Source organism: Cottoperca gobio, chromosome 5, assembly GCF_900634415.1.
Source record: "Cottoperca gobio chromosome 5, fCotGob3.1, whole genome shotgun sequence".
NCBI classification, from domain to species: domain Eukaryota; kingdom Metazoa; phylum Chordata; class Actinopteri; order Perciformes; family Bovichtidae; genus Cottoperca; species Cottoperca gobio.
In genome coordinates, this window is record NC_041359.1 from 22,276,326 (window position 1) to 22,304,161 (window position 27,836).

A 27,836-nucleotide genomic window follows, 5' to 3' on the forward strand; every position below is an offset into this window, starting at 1 on the left:
ATTTAGCTCTCCTCAACATAAAGACGGCAGTCCCATTTGACAAACTTCTGCTCTGCGGGACGAAATGTACACGGCATTCACGTCGCCTGCAAGCTCAGAAAAGTTAAATATTCTGCTTTTTAGTTTTGTGTATTTCTAATTGTGTACAGAGAAGCCATAAACACGATTTAAAGAGTGGTATAGCTTCTGCTTACGCTGGCAGAAGACCAACACCCTGTTGAGTTTAATGGTTGTTTCCCTGTTGGATGAAGATGAGAGTCCTGGCTGAAACTTTAGCGTTTGTGCATTTAATTAATAAACTCCAAGAATACACTAATGTGGTTTTGGGCAGGTACATGATTTGAAAGGAGGTGGGTACCTCTGGGGTGTAAAACAAAACACTTGGGGAGGGGGGGGGGGACGACTGTAGTAGTATTTGAATCTGCAGACTTTTTCATGGACCAAACCTATTTTTCTGTATGTTCGTATGTTATAATAAAGGATATGTAAAATGTACCTCTGTGTCAAATTGATTTCTTACTTCTTAGTGACAAACTGCTTTAATATTCTTTTTGCAGAGATATTGTGATGTTCTGACATTATTAATATTGATGCATCAGTGTGTAAGCAGCTTTTTACTGGTCTAGCTGCTCAAGGTCGAGCTGTAGTTAAGGGGATAAGGGTCATCAAACATCTGGGGTGGGGGTGGGGGTGGCGTGAGATGATTGAGGTAGGAAAGAAAAAAAGTTCTGAAATCTATAATTTTATTGACTTTTCTTTCATCTTTAAAAATGTGATACTTTTGCCTTTTTAATGCCCTTGAAAACTAATTTAAATGAAACCATCTGTGATGTTTAGAGAGGCTTTTGGTGAAGCTCCTAACAACTCAAACACATCTGAAGCAACAAAAGCTCCAACTAGACTCTTCTTTTGATGGGGTCACAAGACAAAATGGTTTGACAGTGCGTTGTGTTTTATTAAGTTTATCATATGTTCTTTTATATGAAATCTAGATCTGAAAACTACTGCTCCCAGACACATTGGAGTAAAACCTTTTCTCTCTGTAAGTGAAAGTATAAAATCACTACATTCAAACCATCACTTAAGACTCACCTGTTCAACACCGACCGTCTCTCCTCCTTATCCTCCCTTCCTTTTTCTTTTGTTCGTTTATATATTTATCTTTGTGTCTTTTACATTTGCGTCTTTGAGTTTCTAGAAAAGCGCTATACAAATCTAATGTATTATTATTATTATTATTATTATTATTAATAATAATAATAATAAATGTAATTAGTTACTGTTCACCTCTGAATCTTTGGCATTTGAATTCTTTATTTTATTTTACTACTTAGCATTTACTGTCTAATTTATATTACTTTATTTTATTTATATTTTATACCTTATTTTAATTTGCACTATTTTATGTTTGGATTCTCATTTTATGTTTGGATTCTCATTTTATTTTAAATGTGTGATGTTTTTCTTTTTTAAATATATATTTAATTTGCATTGTTGGAGGGAGCCTGAAACTTAAGCACCAACACAGTAGTCTGTTTAGTTGAGCTCACAGAGATGTATGAAATACTCCCAGTTATCTATGTTTACCTTTAAATTGAAGAATGAACGCAGTTAATTTGTTCAAGTTCTTTATTTATAACATGCACAACAATTACATAAAAGCCGTCGTTGGCAATGAAACTCTTGTGTGTAAGAGATAAAGAGAGTTTGTCCCGCGACAGCGCAGACCAACCAGCAGGAGAGGGTGTGCCCCTGCCTCAGCTGTCCGGTATAAATACACTCAGTCCCGGCTTCAGTGTGTCTCCGCAGCGGCAGCAGCTCCGTCTGGAAGGTCAAACACATCATGGCAGCGCTGAAGAAGATCTGTGTGATTGGCTCTGGTAACTGGTGAGTGGAAGCTTTTTAACATGAGTTGAATCAACTTTATTGTGTTTGTTTTTAAGAGTTTAAATAGTGTGTCAGTTGTGCGCTTTAGTTTATATCAACATATCGATATTGGATTTTCGAGAGTGGATTTTGCTTTGCAGAGTGGAGGTTTTCTGACTCTGTCTGATGATCTTTGATGCTTTAACACCTTCAAAGTCTTTTTTAAAGAAGCAACTCCTCATTTTTTTTATAATTCAGCAGTGTTTGTGCTGAATCAGCCTTCACGTGGTGTTGATATCCCTCAGCCTGCTTGACATTTAGATCAGTCAGTGGAGGAAGAAGTATTCAGATACTTAACCCAAAGTAGTGGTGACCTGCATTCATCGTAAGAAAGTAGTATTATTAGCAACATGTAACTAAATATTAGAAGTAAAAGCTCATTATGTAGTGTAGTGGCAGTGTATATTAAATTGTTTCATATTGAAATTATGATTATTATCGATGCATTTCTATATAAGCAGCCTTTTAATTCTGCAGCCAGGTGAGAGACATCATTTAAACTTTAAAAAGTTTATAAAGTTTATAAAGTTATATACATTTGGGTAACAATTCATCATGTTTTATAAACCGGTAATATGCTATGTATTTAAAAACGTAATCTAAAGTAACTATAGTGGAGTTAAAATATAAAGAAGCATGTAATACTGCAAAACTACAAGTACCTTAAAACTGTGTTGTTCTATACTGAGATCAGTTGTGACGGGACGAAAGTCAATCGGCTCATAGCCGATGTTATGTTGATACCTAATAGCCTATAGTCTTAAAATACGCCACATAATGGACCCCTGGTATTCTTTTTCTCATCTGTAGTATTATTCTTGTCCGGAAAAGCAACTAAAAAACTATTCAAGTCATGTGACACTAAATGTCTTCACTACAAAGGTCAAGTGTCACCGGTCATGTTCACAACTGTTCACTATTAGGAGTTACAAGACTGTCTTTAAATCAATAACCAACTACAAGAAGTCAGCCATGTTATATCTAAAATCAACTATTATATATCTAAAAGTGTAAAATGTGTCGTTTCTTACACAGTTCAGTGTACGACCTCCTTAATATCAGCAATAGTTGATGCAAAGAGCTTTGAATAAAAAGTCAGTATCAGCCAGAAGAATATAAGAGAATTAATGTAAACTGTCAAAGTCAGGACTAAATATATGACGACTTGTTGACCCGTTTTCCTTCTAATATCTCTGCAGCACCATGTCAGAGTATGTCATCCATTGAAATCGATGTATGATTTACACTTCACAGAAAATAACAGAGGGCATTTAACCTTTAGTTGGGAAACATTAAGTTCAACGAGCTGCCGTCTCCACACCAGAGCTCTCATTGTGTGTCTCCATGTCCACAGGGGCTCTGCTATTGCCAAGATCGTGGGTGCCAACGCAGCCAAGTATGATAAGTTTGACACCACAGTAAACATGTGGGTGTTTGAAGAGATGGTGAACGGCCGTAAACTCACAGAAATCATCAACATGGACCATGAGAATGTGAAATATCTGCCCGGCCACAAGCTGCCCCCCAATGTGGTGAGCATGAAAACCCTTTCTGGTGACAGTTTGGTGCCGTATGATTGAGGTTTCACCATATGTCCTCTCTCTTCATCAGTTGGCTGTTCCAGACTTGGCTGAGTCTGTGAAAGGAGCCGACATCCTCATCTTCGTGGTCCCTCACCAGTTCATTGTGAAAGTGTGTGACACCATTAAAGACCACATCAAGAAGGATGCTGTAGGAATGTCTCTCATCAAGGTAAAAGCTTTTCTCATGTCTGTATCTGTATTCCTATTGTACTATAACATTTCTGAGCCAACATCTCTGAACACACGATAAGAACTTTCAGGGTTTTTCTAAATTATGTGAATACTCGACGATTTTCACATTTCAAGACAACCATAAAGTCATTGATGACAGGAGCCAAAAGAAGGTGCACACACAAGCATGTGTACAGTACTTAATTTATGAAATATTAAATATTAAATTCAACTTCAAAGAAGCTTTCTTGGCAAACGCATAACTTCATTTTTCTTCCTATTTTATATGTGTGTTTCTTGTCTATGCTGCAATACACTAAAGCAAATCCCTTGAAAACCTACACTCACTGCAAGAAACTGTCTTCTGCATCCAGGGTGTGGATGCAGGTCCAGAGGGTCTGAAGCTGATCTCAGAGGTCATCCGAGGAAAGCTGGGCATCACGACAACGGTCCTCATGGGAGCGAACATCGCCAACGAGGTCGCTGACGAGAAGTTCTGTGAAACAACCATCGGTATGGAGGGCAGATGCACATGTGACACTATTAAGGAGACATTTGTCTTTTAGAAAGCACTTGACTAAGAAAGTGAATCCTTACAGGATATAATCATGTGTTGACGTATAATCTAATTCTTTTATTATGTTTTTCCAAACTACATGTGATGACTGGATGATTTTAGATATATAATTAATATACAGTATGTTGGTCAAAATCAATCAAACCAGTGTAATGTCCCGAACCCCAGACTTTGTCTTCCCGTGTCATATTGACAACAGAGAAATCTTGTTTATTGGCATTTTCCAATGATTTATTTAAAGTGAAAGATTGTTGGGTCATGTCTTGAAAGCATGTTGTGAAGTAAAGCTCCCTAAACTATGTATACACGGCAGTTTGGTGTATTTGAAAAGAAATCCTTAGTCTTTAACACAGAACTTTTAAGAAATGTAAACTTTATTTTGAAATGCATGTTTTTTGTTCTATACAGTATACATTTCCACAGTGCTGCTCTATGGAAACAGGTGAATATTTTTTTTGTTATTTTTGGACACAGGGTGCAAAGACAAGACCTACGGGCCCATCCTGAAGGATCTGATGCAGACCACCAACTTCCGTGTGACGGTGGTGGAGGAGTCGGATGTTGTAGAGATCTGTGGGGCGCTCAAGGTCGGCTTTTCTCCTCCTTCAAAGCAAAATGACCTTTTTTATTTTCACTCCCATCTAAGCGCGAGCAGAAATTCAATGCCATGTCTGTGCTTGAGCTCTTAAAAATACATAAAAGTTGTAACGATGAAAAATTCTGTATAATCAAAAGAAGTCCATTTATCTAACCCCAACATGTAAAGAAGTGCAACACAATAACAGCAGCATCTCCTCTTGTTGCTGCAGAACATTGTCGCAGTGGGAGCAGGTTTCTGCGATGGCCTTGGATTCGGAGACAACACCAAGGCAGCAGTGATTCGTCTCGGCCTGATGGAGATGATCGCCTTCGCCAGGGTCTTCTGCACAGACTGCCCCGTCTCCCCCGCCACCTTCCTGGAGAGCTGCGGCATCGCTGACCTCATCACAACCTGCTACGGTGGACGCAACCGCAAGATCGGGGAGGCTTTCGCCAAAACTGGCAAAGTAGGAGGCGCAGATGCTGTCTCCCTCTGTGTTTCTCTTTCATCACTCCCTTCTCACGAGAGGCGTGATAATGTAACATCTAACACTAAAACGGCGACCAACATGTTTTTGTTTTAGAGCATCGAGCAGTTAGAGAACGAGATGCTGAACGGTCAGAAGCTTCAGGGTCCAGCAACTGCATTCGATGTCCACCACATCCTGGAACAGAAAAAGATGGTTGAAAAGTAAGTTTTATTTTTAATTTAATATTTGAATTGTGATAAATACCCCTGCCCCACACTCGTGATACATTCAGAGGGTGTACAAGTTAAACTATGCAAGGAAAATAAGTAAATAAATGAACATGAATATACAGATGATATAAAATAAATCATAGTTAAAGAAAGTAAATAAACAATGACAAAATGTAAGGCGTCGAGAGCATCACACCCTCTTATGGGCACTGACATTCATAAAAGCCATCCCAGTAGTCACACACACATTTAGGAAATACACTTGATTGTGTTCACATCATGTTACGCAAAAGAAACCGTTTGACATTTTGGGAAATGCACTAATATGCTCTCTGGCTCAGAGTTGTATGAGAACATTTGTGCCAGTCTTATGTTTGTACTGTAAATATGATGCTAAAGGTGGCAGCTCAGCACAAAGACTCACAACAGGAGGAAACTGCACCGTGTGCAAAGGTAACACAATCTGCCCACCAACACCTTTCAAAACTCACAGAGGTTTGTCTTGCTTATTCAATCCGTACAAAAACGAGCTGTGGTTTATGAGGGCTTAAGTCTGGTACCAATCTTCTCATCTAGGAAGCGAATATTTCCCAAAATGTCAAACTATTCCTTTAATAATTGAATCCTTCATAAATCATTCTTTGGCCTCTCCAGGTTTCCTCTTTTCACTGCTGTTCACGATATCTGCTTCAACGGCCACCCAGTCACAGAGTTCGTCAAGTGTTTGCAGGACCATCCAGAGCACATGTGAAGGATTACAGACCAATGAATGGGTGGAAGTTATGAAAGGATATACACTAATACTACCGCATAACCCAGGTGATTGTAGGGGGGGGGGGACGACGACTACTTTCATGTTTGAATCTCAAACAGAAAAGAGCTGAGCTGCTGTGTTGACCTGCTTCTATTACAATAATGACAGGAAACAAACATAAATGTCGCAAATTGTCTTAAAGGTTTTAAGAATTTGAATTGTTCTGCCTTATACAATACTCAAACCCCGACATGAATGTTACGAAGTGTTACTTAATTTCTCGGGTAAAAGTGCCTTAACGTGCCTTTTCACTGACATGCATGTCTTTTAAACAAAGCACTGAACATGCAACAGGTACCGCTCTCATTGTGTTGTTTATCTTCTGGACTTCTTCTGATGATTTCTTTTGGAATAAATTATTGAACCTGGCGCCTGTGTTCCTGTGTAATGTTTTATTTTGCTGTTATCTGCCTGCAGGATACACTCTGCAGCAGCCTCACTGTAACCTGACCTGAGCTCAGCCAGGCTGCCACTCTAAACTCTTCACCTTTACCATTTTCTAGACGTGTCTACTCCAACCTTTCTTTTTAGCACACGTCCTGCCTCAGCTCTCGTAAGTGATGGCTCAGCATGGGTTATTGGTGGTACTGTAATCAATGTATGAATGCTTTCATAATCAATGTTTTCCAACACACTTGATTACTATTAAAATACAAGAAACCACATGCCAGTGTATCCCATCAAAGGTCAGTCCCTGTAAATCATTGTGGATAAGAGTTTCAGCTAAAGGCAGCATGAAAGACATCGGGTAGCCTTTTTCCTCTGGCCTTGAAATGGTATTATACGTTCCCTGCTTTAGCAGTATTGTAGGCCTAATTGTTAAAACACTTGAGCAAAGATCCTCTACATGTCCTCTTTGATTCCACTAATGCTTAAAACATCAGCTCTGTTCCTCAGTTATGTTGTAGACCATGAAGTTGCTTCATTTGCCACTTGTTTAAAATCAGATTCCCTGGCTGATGCCCCTTGCATAGTTATTGAGTCAACTGGCCTGTGAGATTTCTAATAATAACGCGCTCTAAAGGGGCAAACGTCCATCTATAATTAGATGGTGGACAGAACTGCAGCTGCCCCATCGCTGCTTAACAACACAGACGCGGGGATGCTCCCTTTTCAAAACGCTATGCCATTGTGGTGCCATTAAAACTCATAATGTGACTGTCACTTGAGCCGCTTTGAGGTCTATTTTCCAATTATAAATATTTATGATGACATTCAGTGAGGTGCAATGTATGTCTGAGCCCTTACAGAAATAAAATACCATAAAGGTCAGGATGTTACTTAATATTCCTTCACAATTTGTAGTTGTAATACATCCATTGACCACTTGATGGCGCCATCACATCAATCACAAGCCCATCACTCACGTCAGTTTTATCTATCTTTGATGCTGCACCTTTAGAGATGAGTTATCAATCGGATTACTGAGCTGTACAATCTTCCAATGTAGCATTTAATATGGTTGTATAAGTTAAATATTAAAGTATCTGACCACAGTCTTGCTCCAACAGGGATGGATGTAATACAGTATATGCATGGCACCCATCCCCTCTTGTGAGGGAGGACGGACCCGCCTTTACTTCCTCAATTCCAATCCTCATCTAAAAACGGCAGCCAAAGTCAAGCTGTCCAGTGACAGCCATAAAATACAGGAAGCTGACCAGTTTCACCTACAAAATTAAAAAGTAAAATGTATGACAAAATAAAAGAAACTGGGTTTGAGTCTGAGTCAAAGTCTCAAGTCTTATACTTTACTTGCAAGCCAAAACTTGCACGTCCATGATCTGTCACTTAGTAATTACAAAATCCAAAACTACATCAGATTAGCTCCTCCCGGCCCTCGCAGTATAATTGCTGGGAGGCTGATTTAGAGATGTATTATTGTTTATTTAAATAACACAAAACCCACGTTTTTTCAATACTTTCATGCTGCCAATATTAGTGAAAACTATGATAAAAGTACTGTACTAAATTGGTCTCAAGCTTAGCACACTTGTTTTCATTACTGTGTAATTCATTACTTTAATAGAAAATAATGACTCCCATATAATGTTCCCCAGTGACTCAAACGAATACCAAAATGCATCACTACCCTGGACACGCAGGACACATCTCTTATTATTCACCTTTTTTCCACGGAAACAGCTGTGACTGTAATGTAGATAAAAGTGTGCTATATGAGACCAATTTAGTATAACTGTTTCATTCATTACTTTCACTAATATTAGGGGCGGCAGTAGCCCAGTCCCAGTTCAAGTCCAATGGACCAAGTGCAGAGTGTGGACTGGTACCTGGGTACTGCTGAGGTGCCCTTAAGCAAGGCACTGTCCCCCGGGCTGTATAGTAGCTGCCCACTGCTCCTCATACTAGGATGGGTTAAATGCAGAGTCTACATTTCACTGTGTGTGCATTAAAAGATAATTAAAATCTTTCATTTCAACATGAAGGTGTAGAAAAAAACAGTTTTGGGATTATTTAAACAGTAATATATTGATTGAAGTTTTCAGCCATAATAATACGTAACAAAATACAATATTGTAAAAACCATAACTGAACGAAACAGTGAATATTGATTGAACCTTGTTAAATAAAATGTATTTCTACTGTAACACTATCGAAAAGTGACCGTTGGGAATCTTATTTTGAAGACTTGAACCGGAAGTGTGTGGTTTCCTTCACCCTAGTGCAGTAAAGTTCAGTGAGGCAAGTCATCGCACAAGTGTCCCAGGGGCAGGAGGCTTTCATCAAGTTTCCCACATCCTTTTCTTCCGGATAATAAACTAATTTATTCGAACCGTCCGGGGACCGGGACACGGGAAACATGGCTGCTATTTCAGCCTGGTTCTGGAACGAGAGGTTCTGGCTCCCACACAATGTAACCTGGGCGGATCTGGCTGACCCAGCTCCCGGGGTGGAGTACCCCAAAGCCGGACACTTGTTTTCTGCCTTACCGCTGGCTTTGGGGATGTTCGCCTTCAGGCTTCTCTTCGAAAGGTTAGTACTCGCCTCTCATGTCGGGTGCTTTTCTTGTAAGTGACCTAAAAGTGACTTTTAACAGGTTTCTTCACAACAACGGAGTGATGGCGTTGCTAGCGGTGTGTGAACCAACATCTTTAAATGTGTGTGAACTCGGGTCAAACACCAATATGTCCTCATGACCTGGTACTTCTGTCCACACATTACTATCCATCTGTACTTTTATTTTCTTTCTCTCCTACTTTTAAACACAAATGTGTGTTTACAATTGTCTCTTGGGAGTTACCTTCAGGTGCATGTAACACCGTTCGTTGGGGGGCACCCCTTCTCAAAACTCTTGTCAGTGATGTTTGGGGTAACGCCAGAGTAGTTGGGTAATCATTGACTGTTAACCAATCTGTTTATGTGTCTTTAGCTGCCATTAACTGAAGCATGCAAGCGTGCTAGGGAGTGCTGCCACTGCCCTGCCAGCCTGCTGCTTCTGTGAAACTTCCCCATCTTCTTGTCCCATTATAAGATCAAGGTATCCATCAGGTCCTGTGTAAATGTTAAGCTGTGTTGAAAAGTGGAGGAGGCCACGGTGTCATTGATGGAGTTCAACAACAAAGACTCTTAAACCAATGCACGCTCTGGGTTGGTACACACTTGGATGCCAGCCAACTGTGAAGATGTCCTGAAGGCGTTTTTGCTTTTGGCAAACCAGAGCAAAGCTTTAATGTAACTAATTAGCCAATTGTTGCATAGTTTGAGATGTTGTTGAGTTATCTTATAACTGGCCTGACCTTCTTCCTCGTATAAAGAGAAAACAAAAAGGTCATTCGGAGAGCGCAGACCTTCGCCAAGGTTGTTTCCATATGTGAAAAATCATGCGTGTATCCGCATCGGGATTTGGATCGGTTGTTCCTTGGCCCATGCTACACCCTTCCACCAAGTATCATGAACATCAGGCAAGAAGTTTTTGCATATAAACTTCTCGCAAACAAATCAACAAACCAAACCGAATACATAACCTCCTTGGCGGAGGTAACAAGTCCAAGTTTAGAAGAAAGTCTGTCAGGGCAGATGTATTTGTCCTGAATATCTTATTATTACTCCCTTAAAACAGATTCTCTTTGGGAAGTTTTGGTGTCTTGTTTATCGGTCTGGGGAAGCGAAGGGGAGTGAAAGCTTCTTTTTTTGTGAACTGAAACTGACTGTTAACAGGAAAAACTACATTTACTGACATATTTGTTGACTGAAACTTTTATTACTGGACTAAATGTCCTAATAACGTGGTTTCAGTATTTGTTAAGGCATTGAAGTGTTGATGGAGGGGTTCGCCTGTTTTACTGCAGCTTCAGCTTAAAAGAATTAGAGGAGTTTTGCATTGAATCCAAGAAAGTGGACATCATGAGAGACCAGTTCCTATTACTCAAATATTTCCTTGCTTATGTAAACAATTGCTATAGTATTGTGTTTGTTTAGTGTTGAAGCTCGAGGTCAGCTGTAGGGCTTCAATGTATGGAGAAACACTGCAGGTTGACACAGTTGTTGGATATCTCAGTAGTGATATGAGATGGGATAAAACAAAGAAAAGTTTACAATTGCAGTTCGTGTTTAGCAATATGACAATATATTTGAGACGATTTCCATCAAATATATTTTTGAATACAGTGTATACCGAGGTAGATATTGTTTTTCGAGAGCTGCAACGATTAGTTAACTAATCAATTAGTCAATAAACAGAAAAAGTAATAAAGAAAAAGAGTAATTTTTCATGCAAAAATGGCAGTAAATGCTGTTTTCATCTTCTGAAATATGGAGATTTATATCATTAGCTTTAGGGTTTGGACTGACAAAAGAAGACCTTGAGAACAGGGATGGACATTCTTCACTATTTTCTGACATTTTATAGACCAATCGATTTATATTAGAAAATAATCTGCAAATAACATGCAACACAAGACGAGCATTGTCATTGTCTTCTTAATGTTTTAACTGCATGGCTATAAAAAAAGGTACGTGATCTGGGCTCGCATAACTATTAGCTTGGGATTCGCGATTAGCCAGTTAGCTTTGTGTGACCTTTTAATCAAATGGCCTTCTATAGGCAACAAAGGGAAACGTACCTAAGGCACTACAGCTGTCTGTTACACATAATGTAAAGGAACACCGGCAACAACAGTTGGCAAAGCATTGCGGGTAGAAGAAATGAATCTGAGTAATATGAAATATTCTCGTGAATCTGAATTAGATTGCAGGGGATGGCCCGTTGACACTCAGGCATGGGTTTCAGACATGACACCTACAACTCCAAACACACTGTCAAACTATTTAGACCGAGTCAAGTGGCTGTAAATAAGTATCAATCAGATATTGAAGGTGTCTTAGGGGAGTTGCTGTTCAATGAGATGCACACAGCTATGAGGTAACCTGTCTCGGGTGTCAAAGCTGGACTGGTTGTCCCTCTCTAACACCAGACTGTCCTCCAGGAGAGACTGATCCACACTGATGTTATCAGGGAGCGTAAACGCTGCCGCTGTCTGACACTGGCTGGCTCATTCATTTATTTATCAGATAAAAACATCACACCGCAGCTTGAGTTCATACTTTCTGCAGAACCTAAACACAGACTGTGCTGTTGGTGTATACACACACACACACACACACACACACACACACACACACACACACACACACACACACACACACAGTGATAGGGTCAGGCGCTCACACTATGTCTAAGTCTGTCACAAACTCTTTTGACTTTCGGCCTTTTTGGTGTGTTGAAATGTAAATTCAACCACTTCCGTTTCTCTTTCTCTTCGACTGACTTTCTCCTTGCAATGCTTTCACTTTGACTCTTCCAAAAATAAATCTGCAACTATTTTTGACAAATAATATATATATATTTCAAGCAAAAATGCCAAACCACGACGCTGTTTTCCAGCTTCTGCATGTGAGGATTTTTATGCTTTTCGTCATTTATTATAGTAAACTAAACATCTTTTGGTTTTATGTCATTCGGTCAAATAAAACAAGTTATATGAATATATCAAATTAAAAATGTTCTCTATTTTATGACATTAATTAAGATTAATAGACAATGAAAATAATCTTTAGGTTATGCATTTGAAAAAAAACATTTCAATTCTTCAGCTTCTCAAATCAAACAACTTCATTCTTCAGTCATTCACATTTTACTTAATAGAAAGTGAAACTTTGACTTCTTGCAGCACTTCCAGTGTTTCAGTAGTAAACACATGCTTTCTATGCTTCTAGTTATGCTTTCTGAGAATCTACAGAACCTGTGTACTTTACCTAATATCAGTCATACAGTGTTATCTTGGTCTACTGCAGTTTGTGCCGTAAAGATGAGATCATTCAGTTCTGTGAGGAAGAATACAGACACGGTGGAGACTTTAGAGTATCACGTTTATGCTTATTTTTTCTTATTGTAGTTTATCAAAGTCTTACTTTTCACCAGCTCGTGTGACATTCTCTCTACATGCAGGCAGTTCCTCTCTCTGACTAACTGCTGTCCTCAGCTGCCTCACCGAGCCCGCCTCTCATAGACCAGTGTCTTCTTGTTTGATCACAATCATGGCTTTGCTGTTGGCAGTGATTTTGTAGATGGGAGCGGTCAGTGTGTGTGTGTGTGTGTGTGTGTGTGTGTGTGTGTGCGTGTGCGGGCAGGCAGGCAGGCCTCGGCCCTTCTAATCCGAGTCATGGGTTGAACGTTGTTCAGATGTGTATGAGATTATGACCAGACAGATCTGACCATTTTGACTGTCCCCCCGCCCCCCATAAAGAAACACTAACATATTCTCTCTGTCACAAGTGAGGAGAGGGTTGACCTTGAACAAAAATGTTGACGTGATGCATTAAACATCCTCCTTGTTCAGTGTTCTGTTTATTACCCACATAATGAGGCATTGTCTCTCCTAGTGCTGCACAGTACGTCGTTTCAGCATCGACAACGCAATGTGCGAGTGCACAATAGTCACATTGCACCCACGTCCACGTGCTGCTTAATATACCCAGCCATTTTAAGGGTTCTTAGATACAGATTTAGTTGCCAGTGAGTGACATGCAGCGAACTATCAATTTATCAAACAACCAAAGCAGGCCCCGCTAGTCGTCGACCACAACCTGAAAATGAGCGAGGAGCAGGAGAAAATCACAGAAAAAGGAAGATTTGGTTGCAAAAAGAAACGCAACATTAGTAGCATTGAAACATTTGGGCTACAGGAAGGATGATGTTGACCAAAAACGGTTACTTTGTCGTCGCCTGTTGAAAATGCCTGTATTTATTCATACCAGGTCAGGTTTTCTCCAATATCACGCAGCCCTAGTCTCACCCTAAAAGTCTTGTTTCTTCCATGTTAAATGAAGACCACAGTTACATTCGGTACTGTGCCACGAATAGAGTCGTGTCTGTGCTCGGCCTCCTTGGTCGTATGTCGCTCGCTCTTCCCTTCACAGACCACACTGAGCCTGTCTCTGTGTGACGGGCTTTGTGTGTGTTGGAGTGGTCCGGCTCTGAGGAAGAACAGGGATGTTTTCACGTTTGACATAAATAGATTAGCTTGCGTCTCTTGCCTTTTCCCCCCCCCCTCCTGTTGCTGCAATGCGCTGATTAGCACAGCAGGTTCAGGCTTGTATGGACACTTTTCTCTTTAATTGTGAAAGGGCTGTGGTGACTACACTGTTACCAGTAACTGCGCCACGTCAACTCATCTTAACCCAAGTAATTGGTAGCAGTTTGATAGAGATTGTTAGCTATTAAGACAATTACGCAAAATGAGACTTAGAAGCTGCATCACATTCAGGTGCTTTTTTTATTCTCAAGGAGCAATTAAACAGTGAAAAGTAATATTTCACAACATCACGCCACATGAAACTGACCTATCCAGTCTAACTTCTGTGCAGACGTCAGACAGACACAGTCATCAGTACACTGCGGTTTTGTTACTTTCAGTGTCATTTTCAATAACTTCTCGTTACAGGTCACCCAAAGAACCACGTAAAAATTAAATAGCTTGAAGAACCTGTGTTGAGTCACATAGGTTTGAAATGACTTGTTGTATTCTTTAAACTTTATGTGTATAGACAAATACACTTGCTAGTTTGGATGATATGAAAGTGATAGGACGCAGCCACTTTGATCTACAACAAGTCATTACACACGACAACAAGTCATTTCAGTTCAATGAGAAAGGGGTTGGAGGTAAAGCTGCTTCTTGCAGGAAGGTGTTAGTAAAAACAGGGAGGACTAGAAGTGTGAGCGGTTTCACGTGAGATGAAAAGCCCTTTTGCAGTTTTTCTTTTTCCTTCTCATAACAAGGCTATGTTGTGGTGAGTGTCAGATTCCCATCACCGGGAACCATCTCCTCGTACATCCTCATACAAAGGAGCTTTCATCGTACAGTTCAACACTAGTTCAGTATTGTGTTTTAACAAATACTTGGCAGAAAAATCTATTATATCTCGCTGACTCGATGAGAGATCGACTGATCAAAAAGTGGATAAACATTTACAGTGGCAAGATTGTCAAAAATCAAATGGTTGCAAATCTGTTAGTTTTTTTTATCAATAAAAAAAAATATAATAATAAACCTAAAAACTATGTTTTTTAAACGTTGTACAAAAGAATATGATACTGGCTGATCAGGTTTGTAAACATGGGTGCACCTGATATGTGGGTCATGAAGTTTAAATCTGTCATGTTTCCTTGTCGCTGCTATTTCACAATGTCTTTTTTGATTAAATGAACTGTATCAAAAGATAATGGTCACAATGTTGCTATTAGTAATATTCACTAATATAATAGGGAGTCTTGTTTTTACCACATACCAGACTTTATTAGATGCTTCTTCATGACTGGAAACACAATTTGACAATCAAGTCAAATACTTAGTTGAAGAATCTCTGACTGTGTGTCAATGATTTGAGGAACTTGTGGGAAAAACCCATCGAAGAAACCGTTGTGGTTTGTGTGTTTCATTTCTTCTTGCTATTTTTTATTTATTAGTGCTTCCATGTTTAATTGCCATTGCAATATGCAATTTGGGATAAGTTTTCACACGTATTTGTTCTTGATATAGACAGTTTATAACTATACAAGGTTTGCCTGGAAACAAATCATACTCTTGAGACGAACGTTGAATAATGAAACCATGACATGTGATTAAGTAATACTGGGACACGGACGTGACTCACACTTTATTCTGAGGCATTAACATAGTTTGCATTCCTCGTTCACACTGAGGGGTATGACCACACCACAGTTTACAAAGCAGTCTTGTAGAGTTGTGTTATTGTGTGTCCGCAGGGCACAGAGTCCTACAATTTCTTTTGAAGGAATTTTAGAAACTTCCAGAATACCAGTAAAATGCACTTTGCAGCTTATTAACATGTGCTTTGATTGCATTACACTGTTGTGAATGTACAGAGCAATAATAATAGATCCTAATAGATGATAACATGAACACAGAATCACACAATTATTATTGTTCTTTTCTCGTGAACTAAACCTGGAGCTCCCTCGCAGAGACTGACCTCGTAGACTTGAGCTACTTGTGTCCAAATGGGCTTTATTTTATTTGAGCTTCCTGTGTCCTCAACCAGAGGAAGTGTTTTAGAGTACCACTGTGGTTAATAAACGAACTGCGTCTGTGCTGTGAAGTCGGTTTCAGTCGTGCAGCTCTGACAAAAGACTCTTTTCTTCCTGTTAGAGAGACGTGTTTCACAGGTAAAGACCACAGGAATGAGTTTCTGAGTACATCGATGCTGCAGCCCCACAGACAACCTTGCACATAACGATATCTAAAGAGATTGTTGTCATAAAAACAACTTATGGTGCAGAAGATGGTATGAGTCTCTCACCGATAGTAATATTATTTCATACTTATTTAGCTACGTTGGTAGTCGGGAGGTATGTTGTGTGACACCAAAAGTAATTTTTTTCCTGTAATTAATTCTCCTGTCATCATGCATTTTGATCATGTAAAGCTATGTTCTTTTGAAGGTCAGTGTATTTCTACGCACAGAGAGCCATTGTTGCAGCCGAGCGATCTGCGCGGAGAATAAACACTGAACCTGCTGCACCTGAGTCACAGGTTGCTGCTTAATAATATCCTGTATCCTATCTGTGTTATATTTGAGCTTTTCTTTCTTCAAGAAGAAGGATTTATGGCCCTCTATAGACATGCGAGAAGGCTTTCTCACAAATAAAAAGTTATGGCCATGAGCCAAACATCATAGCGACCCAGCAGCACAAATTGCCAATAATAAGCCACTCGTTGTGCAGATGTTTGTCACAGCACAGCTTTCCTAATTTTGTTCGGATAAACATTTCTGGTGACCTCAGAGCATCTTTCCCAGCTGAAAGTATGACAGATCAGTCCTAACGAACAGAACTACAGGCAGGGGTCGTGCAAGGTCAGTAATGTTCCCATAATGAAGGAGTCATCCAAGAATTACTGGGGATTTAGAGAAGCTCTTTTGCTTTATGAAATATTAGCCAAACAGGCTAATGCAACATTGTACTTGAAACCTTCAGGCCAATAAAGCCCAACAACAGACGACTGGCACAACCAGAGAGAGAGAGCGAGAGAGAGAGAGAGAGAGAGAGAGATAGAGAGAGAGAGAGAGAGAGAGAGAGAGAGAGAGAGAGAGAGAGAAGATAGAAGCTAGAGTGAGAGAGAGATAGATATAGAGCGAGCTATCTATAGTGCTCGGCTGCCTACGATATCTGCAATACGAGAGCGTTCTCTAGAGAGAGAGAGATCCAAAAGAACCAAACCTGTCTTTAGCCTGAAGATTCAAACAGCTGATGTAGTCCAGGGAGTAGCTGGCACTTAAAACGTGCCTTGTGGAGTATCTTTGTTTGTAAACAAACAATAATTATCTTTACATTCAGCATTTCTCACCACAACGCAATGTGTCCTTAAGGTCTAAGGAACATGATGAAGCATTTCCTTCCTCAGCATTGTTCTTTAAAAGTTTGAAACCTGCATAGTTTCCCTTCAGGTTTTACCAGCAAGAAGTAGTCTTTTTTTTTCCTGCCCTTGCTGGCGCATTTCTGCATAATCTGACTCCCATCTGGAGTTAATATCCATGCACTGATTTTATATAACTACTGCTCTAAATTCTCATACCGCCAAATGTGAAAATAGAGCTATCTTAAATGTGTTCACATAAATGACAAACACATCTGGAGAGACTGAGATTGTATCGTGAAGATCGAGGAGGTGTGTTTGATAAGATCTTTTCAGTGGAAGGACTAATGTGTTGTGTCTCATATAAAGCACCTTGCTGTGTATATTCTTTTTACTATGTGTATACACTTTTGTTTTTTTTTTAAAGAAAAAAGGCTTTGTGGTTATTGTTATTACCTCGAATATGTTCTGTTTGTGTTTTCTTTTTTGTTGCTGCTTGGGCCAAGCAGGTACTGCAAGTTTTCCTCACGGAGAGCGAGTTTGCATGTTTTAACGACATCATCTCCCGTTTACACCTCTGCCACAGGTTTATTGCGAGCACTTGCGCCCGGAGACTCCACATCCAGCCCGGTGCTGGAAGGAGAGCTCAGCCCAATGCAGTGCTGGAGAAAGTGTTTACATCCATCACCAAGGTTTGCTTTCCTGATTTCATCTTTCTCTTTTTAAAGAAGCATCAATGTACTGGAGCGTCAGTGGCTGATATCATCGGACACCCCAAAGATCATATGAGGGTTAAACATATGGAGAGTCCACAATATGACACTATTTGCATTACATTTGAGTTTAGTTGCATGGAGCGATTGATGTTTTGTGGTTTATATGTGATTAAGTTGGAGGCTGGATGCAGGCAGTGAAACTGATTGTTTGTTAATAAATCAAACTATGATCAAGATGATAGTTTTAATTTACTTTTAAATGTTTTTAATTTCCTATTCTTACTTTTTTCTACACTACAGTGTGTATATGTGTGTGTGTGTATATATATATATATATATATATATATATATATATATATATATATATATTATAAAATATATATATATATATATATATATATACATATATTTATAAATATATATTTATTATTATTATTAATTTTTTACACAAAATAGTGTTGATTTTTTTCAGTATTCGTTATTTTAAACCTAATGATTAATGACTTTGCTGAAATAGTGTCCTGCCTTTGTGAAGCACTTTGGTTTTTGAAATAAAGAAATAAAGATTATTATGGTGGGTTTTGTTTGGTGAGGGGACCGCACTTGGGCACGGACGCTTATCTATTATGCAAGAGCACATTTCTGTCCCGAAAGAAAACTAAATTCTTTAAATGTCTCACTTGATTTGTTGCAGTTTTCACTGACGTCCTGCTGATAATATTTGTATCTGCTGACTTCACGCGCTCCCATTGAGAGTGTTATCTTGAGGATCTCAGAGATTGGAAAATAAAGCTCAGAACTGCAATATGCTTGGACTGGATTCTGTGAACTTCACTTTAATCCAAACCGAGTTATTTTCTCTTATTTTCTCTCTGCACAGAATCCAGACTCTCGCCATCTGGACGGCCTGTCCAAGCAGCTGGACTGGGAGGTGCGAAAGGTCCACCGTTGGTTCAGAAACCGCAGGAACCAAGATAAACCCAGCACACACACTAAATTCTGTGAGAGCATGTAGGTTAATCCCTGTTGTGCTCACCTTTAGTGTGCTGTGTGTGTGTGTGTGTGTGTGTGTGTGTGTGTGTGTTCCAGTATTTCTAAGTTTGTGTTACTTCAAGGCCTGTTTATTGTTAGATTTAGAATAAGAATCATGTAATGTTAGGATTGTGGCGAGACATGTATTGCTAAGGGGCATGTATACCGTGTGTTTTATTTTGAATGTGCTGTTTCTTTCTTAAACCAGCCCTATTTTCTGGATCATAATTCCTTCTCGTTCACTTGTAGGTGGAGGTTTACATTTTATTTGTTCATATTTACCTGTGGGTTCCGGTTTCTGTGGCAGGTGAGCAATCGGCAAACGGAGGAGAAATGAGCTTTTAGTTGTTATTGTTTGTTCTTTCATTGAGAATATTTGATTGGCTGGATATATTTCCAAAGATAACAGCCTTTAGGATTACAAAAGCTCTAATACGTGTTTGTTTTTTAGTCTCCTTGGATGTGGGATACACGGCATTGCTGGTACGGTTATCCCTATCAGGTATGATATGCTTTGTCTATATAATCTATTATCTATAATGCAATCTAATACAATAAGTACAGCGTCAGAAATGACCTCAGAGTTGAACTATCAAAGTCAAAAACTGAACTTTTAAAGTATAACAGAGTTAACCATGAAAAGCCAAAATAGGAACGTGTGTTGACTTATTTTTATGGAAGCCCTTTTCTGCCAAAGTGATCTCAAAATAATGACTTAGGATTGCAAAGTAATGATAAACTTTCTCAAAATAATAAGTTAGTTAAAATGTGTCAAGAGGGTCATTTATTTTCATCACAAAGATAAGTTTTCATCTTTTTATGTTTTACTGTTGGCTTCTATATTGTTTCCTTGCTCCTTGTATAAATGATAATGTGTCATTAAAAGCAGTTAATGACAAGTTAATATTATGCAGCTGTTTTGTTGCAGGTATGCGTTTATAATGCCGGCTAACTGTCTTTTTGCAGATGTCAGTCACAGACAGGCCCACTGGTAACATTTCCATCATATTCAAACTCAAGCTACAAGTTCACATTTGTCCTGATTACAGCTATAAATTTAAATATATTTCATGCCGTTAAAGGCCTTATCTGTTATCTGACAGAGATTTAAACCCTCACACACTGTCCATTCATATCTGCCTTTTGTTATGAAATGAGATTGAACCCAGTGTAAAACACATTCACTGGACAGCACGATGTTTTATTCATTAAGTCACTTTGGACATCATGGTGATTCACCGGGACAGGGTGTGTTTGCACAGCGGTGGTCTCACGTCATTATTTCACTCTTAATACTGTGTGATATATATATATATATATATGTATGTATAGTTTGTGTTAAAAAACACTTTTAAAATGAATAAAATCGTGATCTGGACTGAATCCATCTCACCTTTCTGTCTCCTCAGGTCATGACTCCGGGTCTTTACCGCTACTATGTGACAGAACTGGCCTTCTACTGGTCCCTCATGTTCTCCCAGTTCACTGACATTAAAAGAAAGGTGAGCGGAACAACACTGTCTGTTAGGTTGGACCACACTGGATACACCACAGTCGATGTTCACTGTGAAACTTTCATTAATACGTTTATTGTTCTTCATTTGGCAGTGGCAGAAAGTGTGTGTGTGTGTGTGTGTGTGTGTGTGTGTCCATGTGAGATGCAAAGTGTTTTTAAATGTATGTGCATAATTCACAGTGCAACAAGATGAACCTCTGTTTTGTTACAAGTTCTTACAGTTGTGTTAATTTTGTACAGTCACATGTTTTAGTTTTTTTTGGATGGGGGCGGAGCGGAGCTGCTCCATCTGTGAGCGCTTTGTATTTTTGGCACGAGGGCACCCACAGTCATGTGATTGCAGGATGGAGCGGGCCTAACTCTATTGGAATTACATACATTCCACTGAATAGCAGCATTAGTGTTAGTGTATAGCGTTAGTTATAGACACTTGCCTTTTAATGTGTTAGATGTTTCTTACAGCAAATATCTGGAATGGGAAGCTGGAAAAGTGCCAGTGCTATTAGTAGATTTGGGGTTTTCCAGCTAAAGGAAATTCCTAAAGGTCTTTCTCAGTGTTAAACCTTTACTCAGCTTAGTTGCATTGTGGGTACTTTACAGTTTGTTCAAAAACACAAAGTTAGTGAGTAAATATTTACAATAAGATATACTTACAAGATAAACAAAAGAGCCTGTATTCATGCAAACAATGGTGACTTGAACACATTTGACTTCAACAGAAGAAGATTTTCAGGTTTTAAGACCTTTTTTCTTTATAGAGATTCTGTGAACATGGAAGCTAACGCTTCACTGGAATTACGAACTCAACAAAGTCTTTGTAGTTGGAACTTGACTCAAAGTCCCAGTCAGGAGATGTCAGTCTGGAAATCTTGTACAAAAACATACACATTATGTTTTTTACAACGCTCTTCTGTGGCAGTGAGCATTAAAACTGCTGAATACATGTTGAATTAAGAGATCAGATGAGATCGAACGAGATCAGACGAGATCAGATCAGTTGAGATCAGATCAGTTGAGATCAGATCAGATCAGTTGAGATCAGATCAAATCAGATGAGATCAGTTGAGATCAGATCAGACGAGATCAGATCAGACGAGATCAGATGACATCAGATCAGTTGAGATCAGATCAGACGAGATCAGTTGAGATCAGATCAGTTGAGATCAGATCAGTTGAGATCAGATCAGTTGAGATCAGATCAGTTGAGATCAGATCAGTTGAGATCAGATCAGTTGAGATCAGATCAGTTGAGATCAGATGAGATCAGATCAGTTGAGATCAGATCAGTTGAGATCAGATCAGTTGAGATCAGATGAGATCAGATCAGTTGAGATCAGATCAGTTGAGATCAGATCAGTTGAGATCAGATCAAATGAGCCTTTATTGATCCCCAGAGGGGAAATTCAGTTGTTGCGACATCACAAGGACAAAAATAAGTACAGATAGAGAAAATAAAGAATAAGAGGTTTATAAAACTAAAATAATATAAATGGTAATGTAAAAGAAGTAAAAGACTAAGTATTCCTTCAGTATAGCAATTTAAAATAATAAATATGGAGCAATCAGACCTCAACCCTTTTTAATTAAAGAAAAGACATAATTAAGACCTTATGGTATCTATCCACCCTGTGGTCGGCTGCTGGCAGCTCTGACTTGACTGAGATGCACACGTCTGCTCTCTTTGCTCTCAAGTCTCTGCATGTGCGTCTGTCTTTGGTTGTTCTGCACTATTAATCTCCCCCACACATCTTCTCTCTCTGTCAGTCTGCATGAATCCAGCACTACCAGTTTGATCCGTCTGTTTCCTGTAAAAGAGTCGAACGTTACTGTTGAGCTGTTAGGAGACAATGGAGATGAACTGCAGTACGTATTCCATTATCCATCCTCCTCTCTCACGTTGGTCGTACATCGGGCTTTTGTTACAGCTTTGTAATATTGCAGCTGTGAATGTCGGACAGAGGATGCCAAGGAGACGCGGTTCTAAAACATTTAGAGAGGATAAATACTTGCAGTTCAAAGAGCATCGAAACACATCCACTCAAAGTGTGCATGCGTTGTATATTTTGCTATATTCACTGTTTTGTGGCTTCTTGATTCACAGCCTGTTTCTTTCCATCTTGTGACAGTCGACATGAATAAATCGTTTTGGTATTAGTAGTGGCGATGTGTGGGATGGGAGGGGGCATGAAGCAACGTTTTATTTTACGCATTCTTTTGGTGTTGTAATGCAAAAAAACCACAAACGAAGAAGGTACAAGAAGGTTTTCACATGAATGCCAGATCAGCCCGCCCCTCCCTCCCAATACCACATATCCCCCATAACACACACACACAAATGTGTCCGCAACCATCTGTGTAGCTTGGATTCTCTACGAGCAGGTGATTGGTTAAGAGTAAAGATGATTGTTTGTTTGTTGTCATGGCTCCCAGCACACACAAATCCCCTCGCTTCCTCCGTGACTTCTTTTACATCTCTACTTAATTATTACTTTTTTTATGACATATTTATGGCTCCTTTTGTTTATGACATACTGTACTATTCAACTACTTTTTTAATGAGAAACATACATGAGAGCGCAGACAGGAACCAGGGGAGAGAATAAGAGGTATGGCACGCAACTAAAGTCTGAAGCCAGACTCAAACCCGGGACGTTGGGGTTACATGTGTGTGTCTGAACCGCTACTTCACCAGGAGCCTCAACCGTAAACCCCCCCCCCTCTGTGTCAACTTGTAATTCTCGGTAGAATTTCAACCACCAAAGCCCTCGATGGCACAACAAGGAAGTGGGATTTGTGTAAAAACACCAACATAAGTGAAGCTTACAAGTAAACAATCAGTGTACATGTATGCTAACCGTCCCTCTCCCTCTCTCTTTAATTTCAGGACTTCCTGATCATGTTCATCCATCACTTAGCGACTGTTGGCCTGATCAGCTTTTCTTACGTCAACAACATGACACGAGTTGGGAGCCTTGTGATGTGCGTACACTGATGCCTCTGACTTCCTGCTGGAGGTCAGTCAGACACAGCGGTGACTGTGATCACACACACACACATGATGATTCAATTGTAACAATACTGTACTCTTTGCTTCTGGACATGTCACGCTCTAACTGTAATCCTCTTCACCCGGTCCTTAGTCTTCGTACTTTATTTACAGATTTCCTGACGGCATTAAAGGGAAAGGTTTATCTAATGGCCACTTAGTGTATAATGTGATTTTAATGAAAACAGTGATACATCTGATACTGAAGAGAAGTTATCGCTAATATGTTTGATAGACTAATACTAAACACATAAAGTAAAGATAAGGAAGAAACAAGAGCGTAAGACTGCTGTTGATACAGTGTAGCCTCTGCTTTTACATTTACGACCGTAGTTTCCTCTTTGTTCAGGAGCCTTTTGGCTTCATGTCAGTTTGTTTCTTACACAAAGAAGATGAATTGTCTGGCATTTCCAGTCACTTCCTCTTGGCTGAAATCCAAATAGACCAGTGGTATAAGCCCGGGAATTAAATAGGGTTGAGAAAACAATTACAGTGCTCTACATTCAACGTACCATTAACTGTTACTTTTCTTTCTATTTTGTTTTTCTACAGGCAGCCAAGCTGGCAAACTATGCCAAGTTCCAGCGCTCGTGTGACTTCCTCTTCATTGTGTTTAGTGTGGCGTTCTTCATCACACGACTAGTTATATATCCAATATGGTGAGTTCTCAGAGTAAAACTACTCTGCCATTTATGAATTCATTAATAACAGCAGGGGCAACGGCAAAACATTACGAAACAAACATTACATGGAAACAGATACGTAATGAATGACCTTGTCTTCATGTTTGTCATGTTTTATCAGTTAGTTTGTGTTTTTGTGTGACTTTGGTGAATCTGAACAAACTGACTGAACTGTGTTCTGCGAGGCAAAGTTACTGGAGTCTGGTGGCTTCCAAGAGAACGTAGATTACGGCTTCAGTTCTCCGTCGGAAAGGGCTGTCTGACAGCAAGGTAAAGCGGTACAATGTGTTTTGCTGCAGCCTCAGCAGTACATTACTTTGCCTCCCGCCTGCTTCTCCAAACTGTGAGTGTTCTGACCGCTATCTACAACACGGTCTGTTGTTGTACCTCACACAGCCCCACTTCAAGCAACCCTAACCATCCCTTTTTAAACTGAGCAGTTTAGATAGCGACTGCTCCTAAACAGAGGCCTGGATGTTGAAGCTCGACCTCCAGAGAGACGGACAATAGGGAACCTATCATTGCCGAAAAGTAACCCGAGCAGCTATATTCAGTGTCTTGGTGTGGATGAGTGATAAAGCTAGTGTTGCCGCTGCAGCTACCTGAACTGAAATCCATACCTCTGCTGGGGGACGTGGCTCTGTTGACAACCTCCTGCCACTCACCTGGATTTAAAGGAAGACATGACCTCACCATCTACTCGCGTAACATTACAGTCGACCTATGTTACCCGCCCGCTTGGTTGCCATGGCATCCAAATGGGACTTACATTGTACCGCGATAATGGGCCTCATTAGAAGAGTGCTGGTTAATAATGTGATTAAAGTGCAGCTTGACTTCACATCTATTTGTCTCCTCGTTCTCCAGGGTCCTGAACTCCACTATGTTTGAGAGCTGGGCCATAGTCGGGCCGTACCCGTCCTGGTGGCTCTTCAACTTCTTGCTGCTGGTTCTCCAAGTGCTGCATATCATCTGGTCCTACCTCATAGCACGTATAGCTGTCAAAGCCATGCTGCGGGGCAAGGTGGGTCACCACACAGACGCGTTACTGAGAAGGACTGTAAAGTAAAGTCGATCCGAGCGAAAGAAAATTGAAAAGAAACTGTAGTATGTACTTTCCCGACGATTTGTTTCCCAAACTATTATTTTCTCTGTTATCTGAGTAAGAATGTAGCAGATGGGTCGATAATGGAAATGATCATTAGTTGCAGCCCTTCTGTATTGAGCTGCTGAGGGGTTTGACACTTCTAAGCCATGTCTGCACAAATCGATTGTTTAAAAAGTTTGTTTATAGCCACTAGGAACCTGCAAATAAACATCTTCTGACTAACTTAGCTTTCTGTTACTGTACGTTCACAGGATTAGTGCAGCTCAAACTGTCCAAAGTGGCGTGATTTAAAAATAACTCTTCTTTAATGATGTGTCAGCAAAGATGTCCCAAACCTATTGACCCCAAAACATTCGCTTGGAGGAGCTATAAAGAATCCCAAATGAACATTATTCCCAACCAGACATTTGTCTATGACCAGAATGTTTACTGAAACACAACACGCTACTACTGGAGATGAGTTTTCTGCCTCTTCACTGTCCCTGACTCTGTCTCGTTCTCTCTGCAGACGCCGTTTGTTTCCTCTCCCTCTGGAATGAGAGAGGGAGATCCTGTCTTTCTGTCTGTCTTTGTCCACTGAGCCGTTCTCCACTGATCTCTCGCTTCTTCTCCGTTTGCTTTGTCTGCTTGAGACTTTTCCCTCCTCTGTTTCTGGCTGTAAGTTTCTGTTGACTCCCTCTGCTGGAATTCCTTTCACACATCTTAATTTCATCTGTCCTGTCAATTTGTTATGGATTCAGTGCAGTTGCAGTGGGTTTATTAAACTCGACAGCTTTTGCAGTTAGAGCTGCAACGATTAGTCGATCGACTACTTTGATAATCAATCGTTTTGAATCTTTTTTTCATGCAAAAGAGGGAGAAAAAGGTGTTTTCAGCCTCTCAAATGTGGAGATTTCCCTGTTTTATATCCTATTAAACTGAATATCTTTGATTGTTTGGTTTTGGAATGACAAAACAAGACATCACGTTTGACTTTGAGTATTCTGTAATATAAATAATCGATAGTTGCAGTAGAGCAACACTTGGATGCACAGAGATGGCACCAAGAGGAAATGATGAGTCATGTGGTAACACTGTCATTGATGTGAGGTATGTCCTACTGTTTCTCATGCGGCAGGCGCAGCACCACCACCGTGTGGTCGTGATGAACACTGGCGATTTGCATAGATAAGACATTTGCAGGGCTTGAGGTGGCACGATAAGAATACACCCGTCATTAAACTGAACCGGTGGTTCCCAACCTGTTTGCTTGTGACCCCTTAATGTGAAGCAATATATCCTCACACCCTAACTAATTTAGTTGTTTCTAAACGTTGTGAGCAGTTAAATGTGGAGCTGTTGTACCCAAATTCAGATTCGACTCGAGTGTCTGTGGCGGAAAGTAGCCGTGCATATTTACTTGAATATTCCACTCAAAATGACTTTGTTCTGATAATTACATTTCTTTTGTTATTAGTACATTAGTTTCTGAAAACAATAATCTCCTGTTTCCTGCTCCATCTGCTTTCTAGGTGTGCAAAGATGTCCGCAGTGACATAGAGAGCAGCTCAGAGAATGAGCCCGACACGCCCACAGAAGGCCCCAAGGCTTATTGTCATTCTCCCAAGGGAGAAAACGGCACTAACGGCCACTGTGCTGCTGCCAAAGCTCGACTGCAGAACCACAGCAGCTGGTGACACGAAGCTGGGAGCCCCCTGCAGTTCATCCCTCACAACTTCTCCAAGAGCTTTGTTTGTCTTTTGGAATTCCCTTGACGTGCAAGACTCGCACATAAACACACACACACACACAGATTTGTGAACTGACGATGGATACACTGACATTTGCTTTGAAGAGCCCCGTAATGACATGTACAGCACAGCTCAAGAGGCTACATGTAAAAGTGGAAATGATATGGAAATCAGTTGACGCAAGCGATTTACATATAGTCTTATTTTTCAAACGATGGGATTTACTTTGTGCTGCAGATGTTGATTGGTTTCAGTGTTCTCTCCCAGTTTTATTGGTCGGATGAACTTGATTGTTTTTGTGTTAAGGGTTAATTCACACTGCATCACAAAGGGCAGAAAACACTAATATGTGATGTTACAGCAGGTATTATATATATGCATAACTGTATAAGTAACTTATTATGGCTGTGGTTTTATCAGCTCTTAAAATAAGGGCACCTGCAGTAAGTGTGTGTGTGTGACCAGAAGTGCACACTTGAAAGTTTATACAGCAGTTTTTGCCTTCTGCGATTTATTGTGGATTATTCCTTTAACGACGTTGTTTGGCAACTTTGTGACTTGTTTATTTCTGTTTTACGGTTGTTTTTTTACGACTTCTGAGACCAAATGTTTATGAGATTTGTCACAATCCTATGCCTATAAAGGAGGAATCCAGGTATGAGGACTATACTAAATGTCTGGTATCATGTTCTCACTTGAGTGCCTTGTAAAGATATATTTCCAAATATACTCTGTTGTTGAAAGATGTCTTTCTTGT

The 27,836-nt window shown here is 39.9% G+C and overlaps 2 protein-coding genes across 3 annotated transcripts; both read left to right on the forward strand.

Annotated features, from left to right (window-relative positions):
- Positions 1 to 1,751: 1,751 nt before the first annotated feature.
- Positions 1,752 to 6,903, forward strand: LOC115008104 (glycerol-3-phosphate dehydrogenase [NAD(+)], cytoplasmic-like). Of its 2 annotated transcripts, XR_003832272.1 has the most exons (9): positions 1,752 to 1,887; positions 3,281 to 3,458; positions 3,538 to 3,678; positions 4,055 to 4,193; positions 4,732 to 4,844; positions 5,067 to 5,303; positions 5,421 to 5,527; positions 6,191 to 6,355; positions 6,768 to 6,903. XR_003832272.1 is itself a non-coding variant. In XM_029431421.1 (8 exons), exons 1-8 carry the CDS (start codon positions 1,844 to 1,846, stop codon positions 6,285 to 6,287), a joined length of 1,056 nt encoding a protein of 351 aa, XP_029287281.1. In that variant the 5' UTR covers positions 1,752 to 1,843; the 3' UTR covers positions 6,288 to 6,719. The 2 variants fall into 2 exon arrangements, 1 of the variants encoding a protein (XP_029287281.1); XM_029431421.1 differs by lacking the exon at positions 6,768 to 6,903 and having other exon boundaries at positions 6,191 to 6,719.
- Positions 6,790 to 27,822, forward strand: cers5 (ceramide synthase 5). Its single transcript, XM_029431420.1, is given in 12 exon segments — positions 6,790 to 6,903; positions 9,035 to 9,344; positions 17,835 to 17,940; positions 18,845 to 18,975; positions 19,246 to 19,303; positions 19,448 to 19,498; positions 20,406 to 20,498; positions 23,397 to 23,501; positions 23,503 to 23,526; positions 24,111 to 24,217; positions 25,109 to 25,265; positions 26,861 to 27,822. Coding segments are annotated over 11 exon segments (1,170 nt in total). The 5' UTR covers positions 6,790 to 6,903; positions 9,035 to 9,171; the 3' UTR covers positions 27,026 to 27,822.
- Positions 27,823 to 27,836: the final 14 nt, after the last annotated feature.

Bases quoted from the DNA above. Each gene is read 5' to 3' on its own strand.
- LOC115008104 (XM_029431421.1), top strand. From the start codon at position 1,844: ATGGCAGCGCTGAAGAAGATCTGTGTGATTGGCTCTGGTAACTG. The intron at 4,194-4,731 runs GTATGGAGGGCA...TTTTGGACACAG, and splicing joins GTTCTGTGAAACAACCATCG to GGTGCAAAGACAAGACCTAC. The intron at 4,845-5,066 runs GTCGGCTTTTCT...TTGTTGCTGCAG, and splicing joins AGATCTGTGGGGCGCTCAAG to AACATTGTCGCAGTGGGAGC.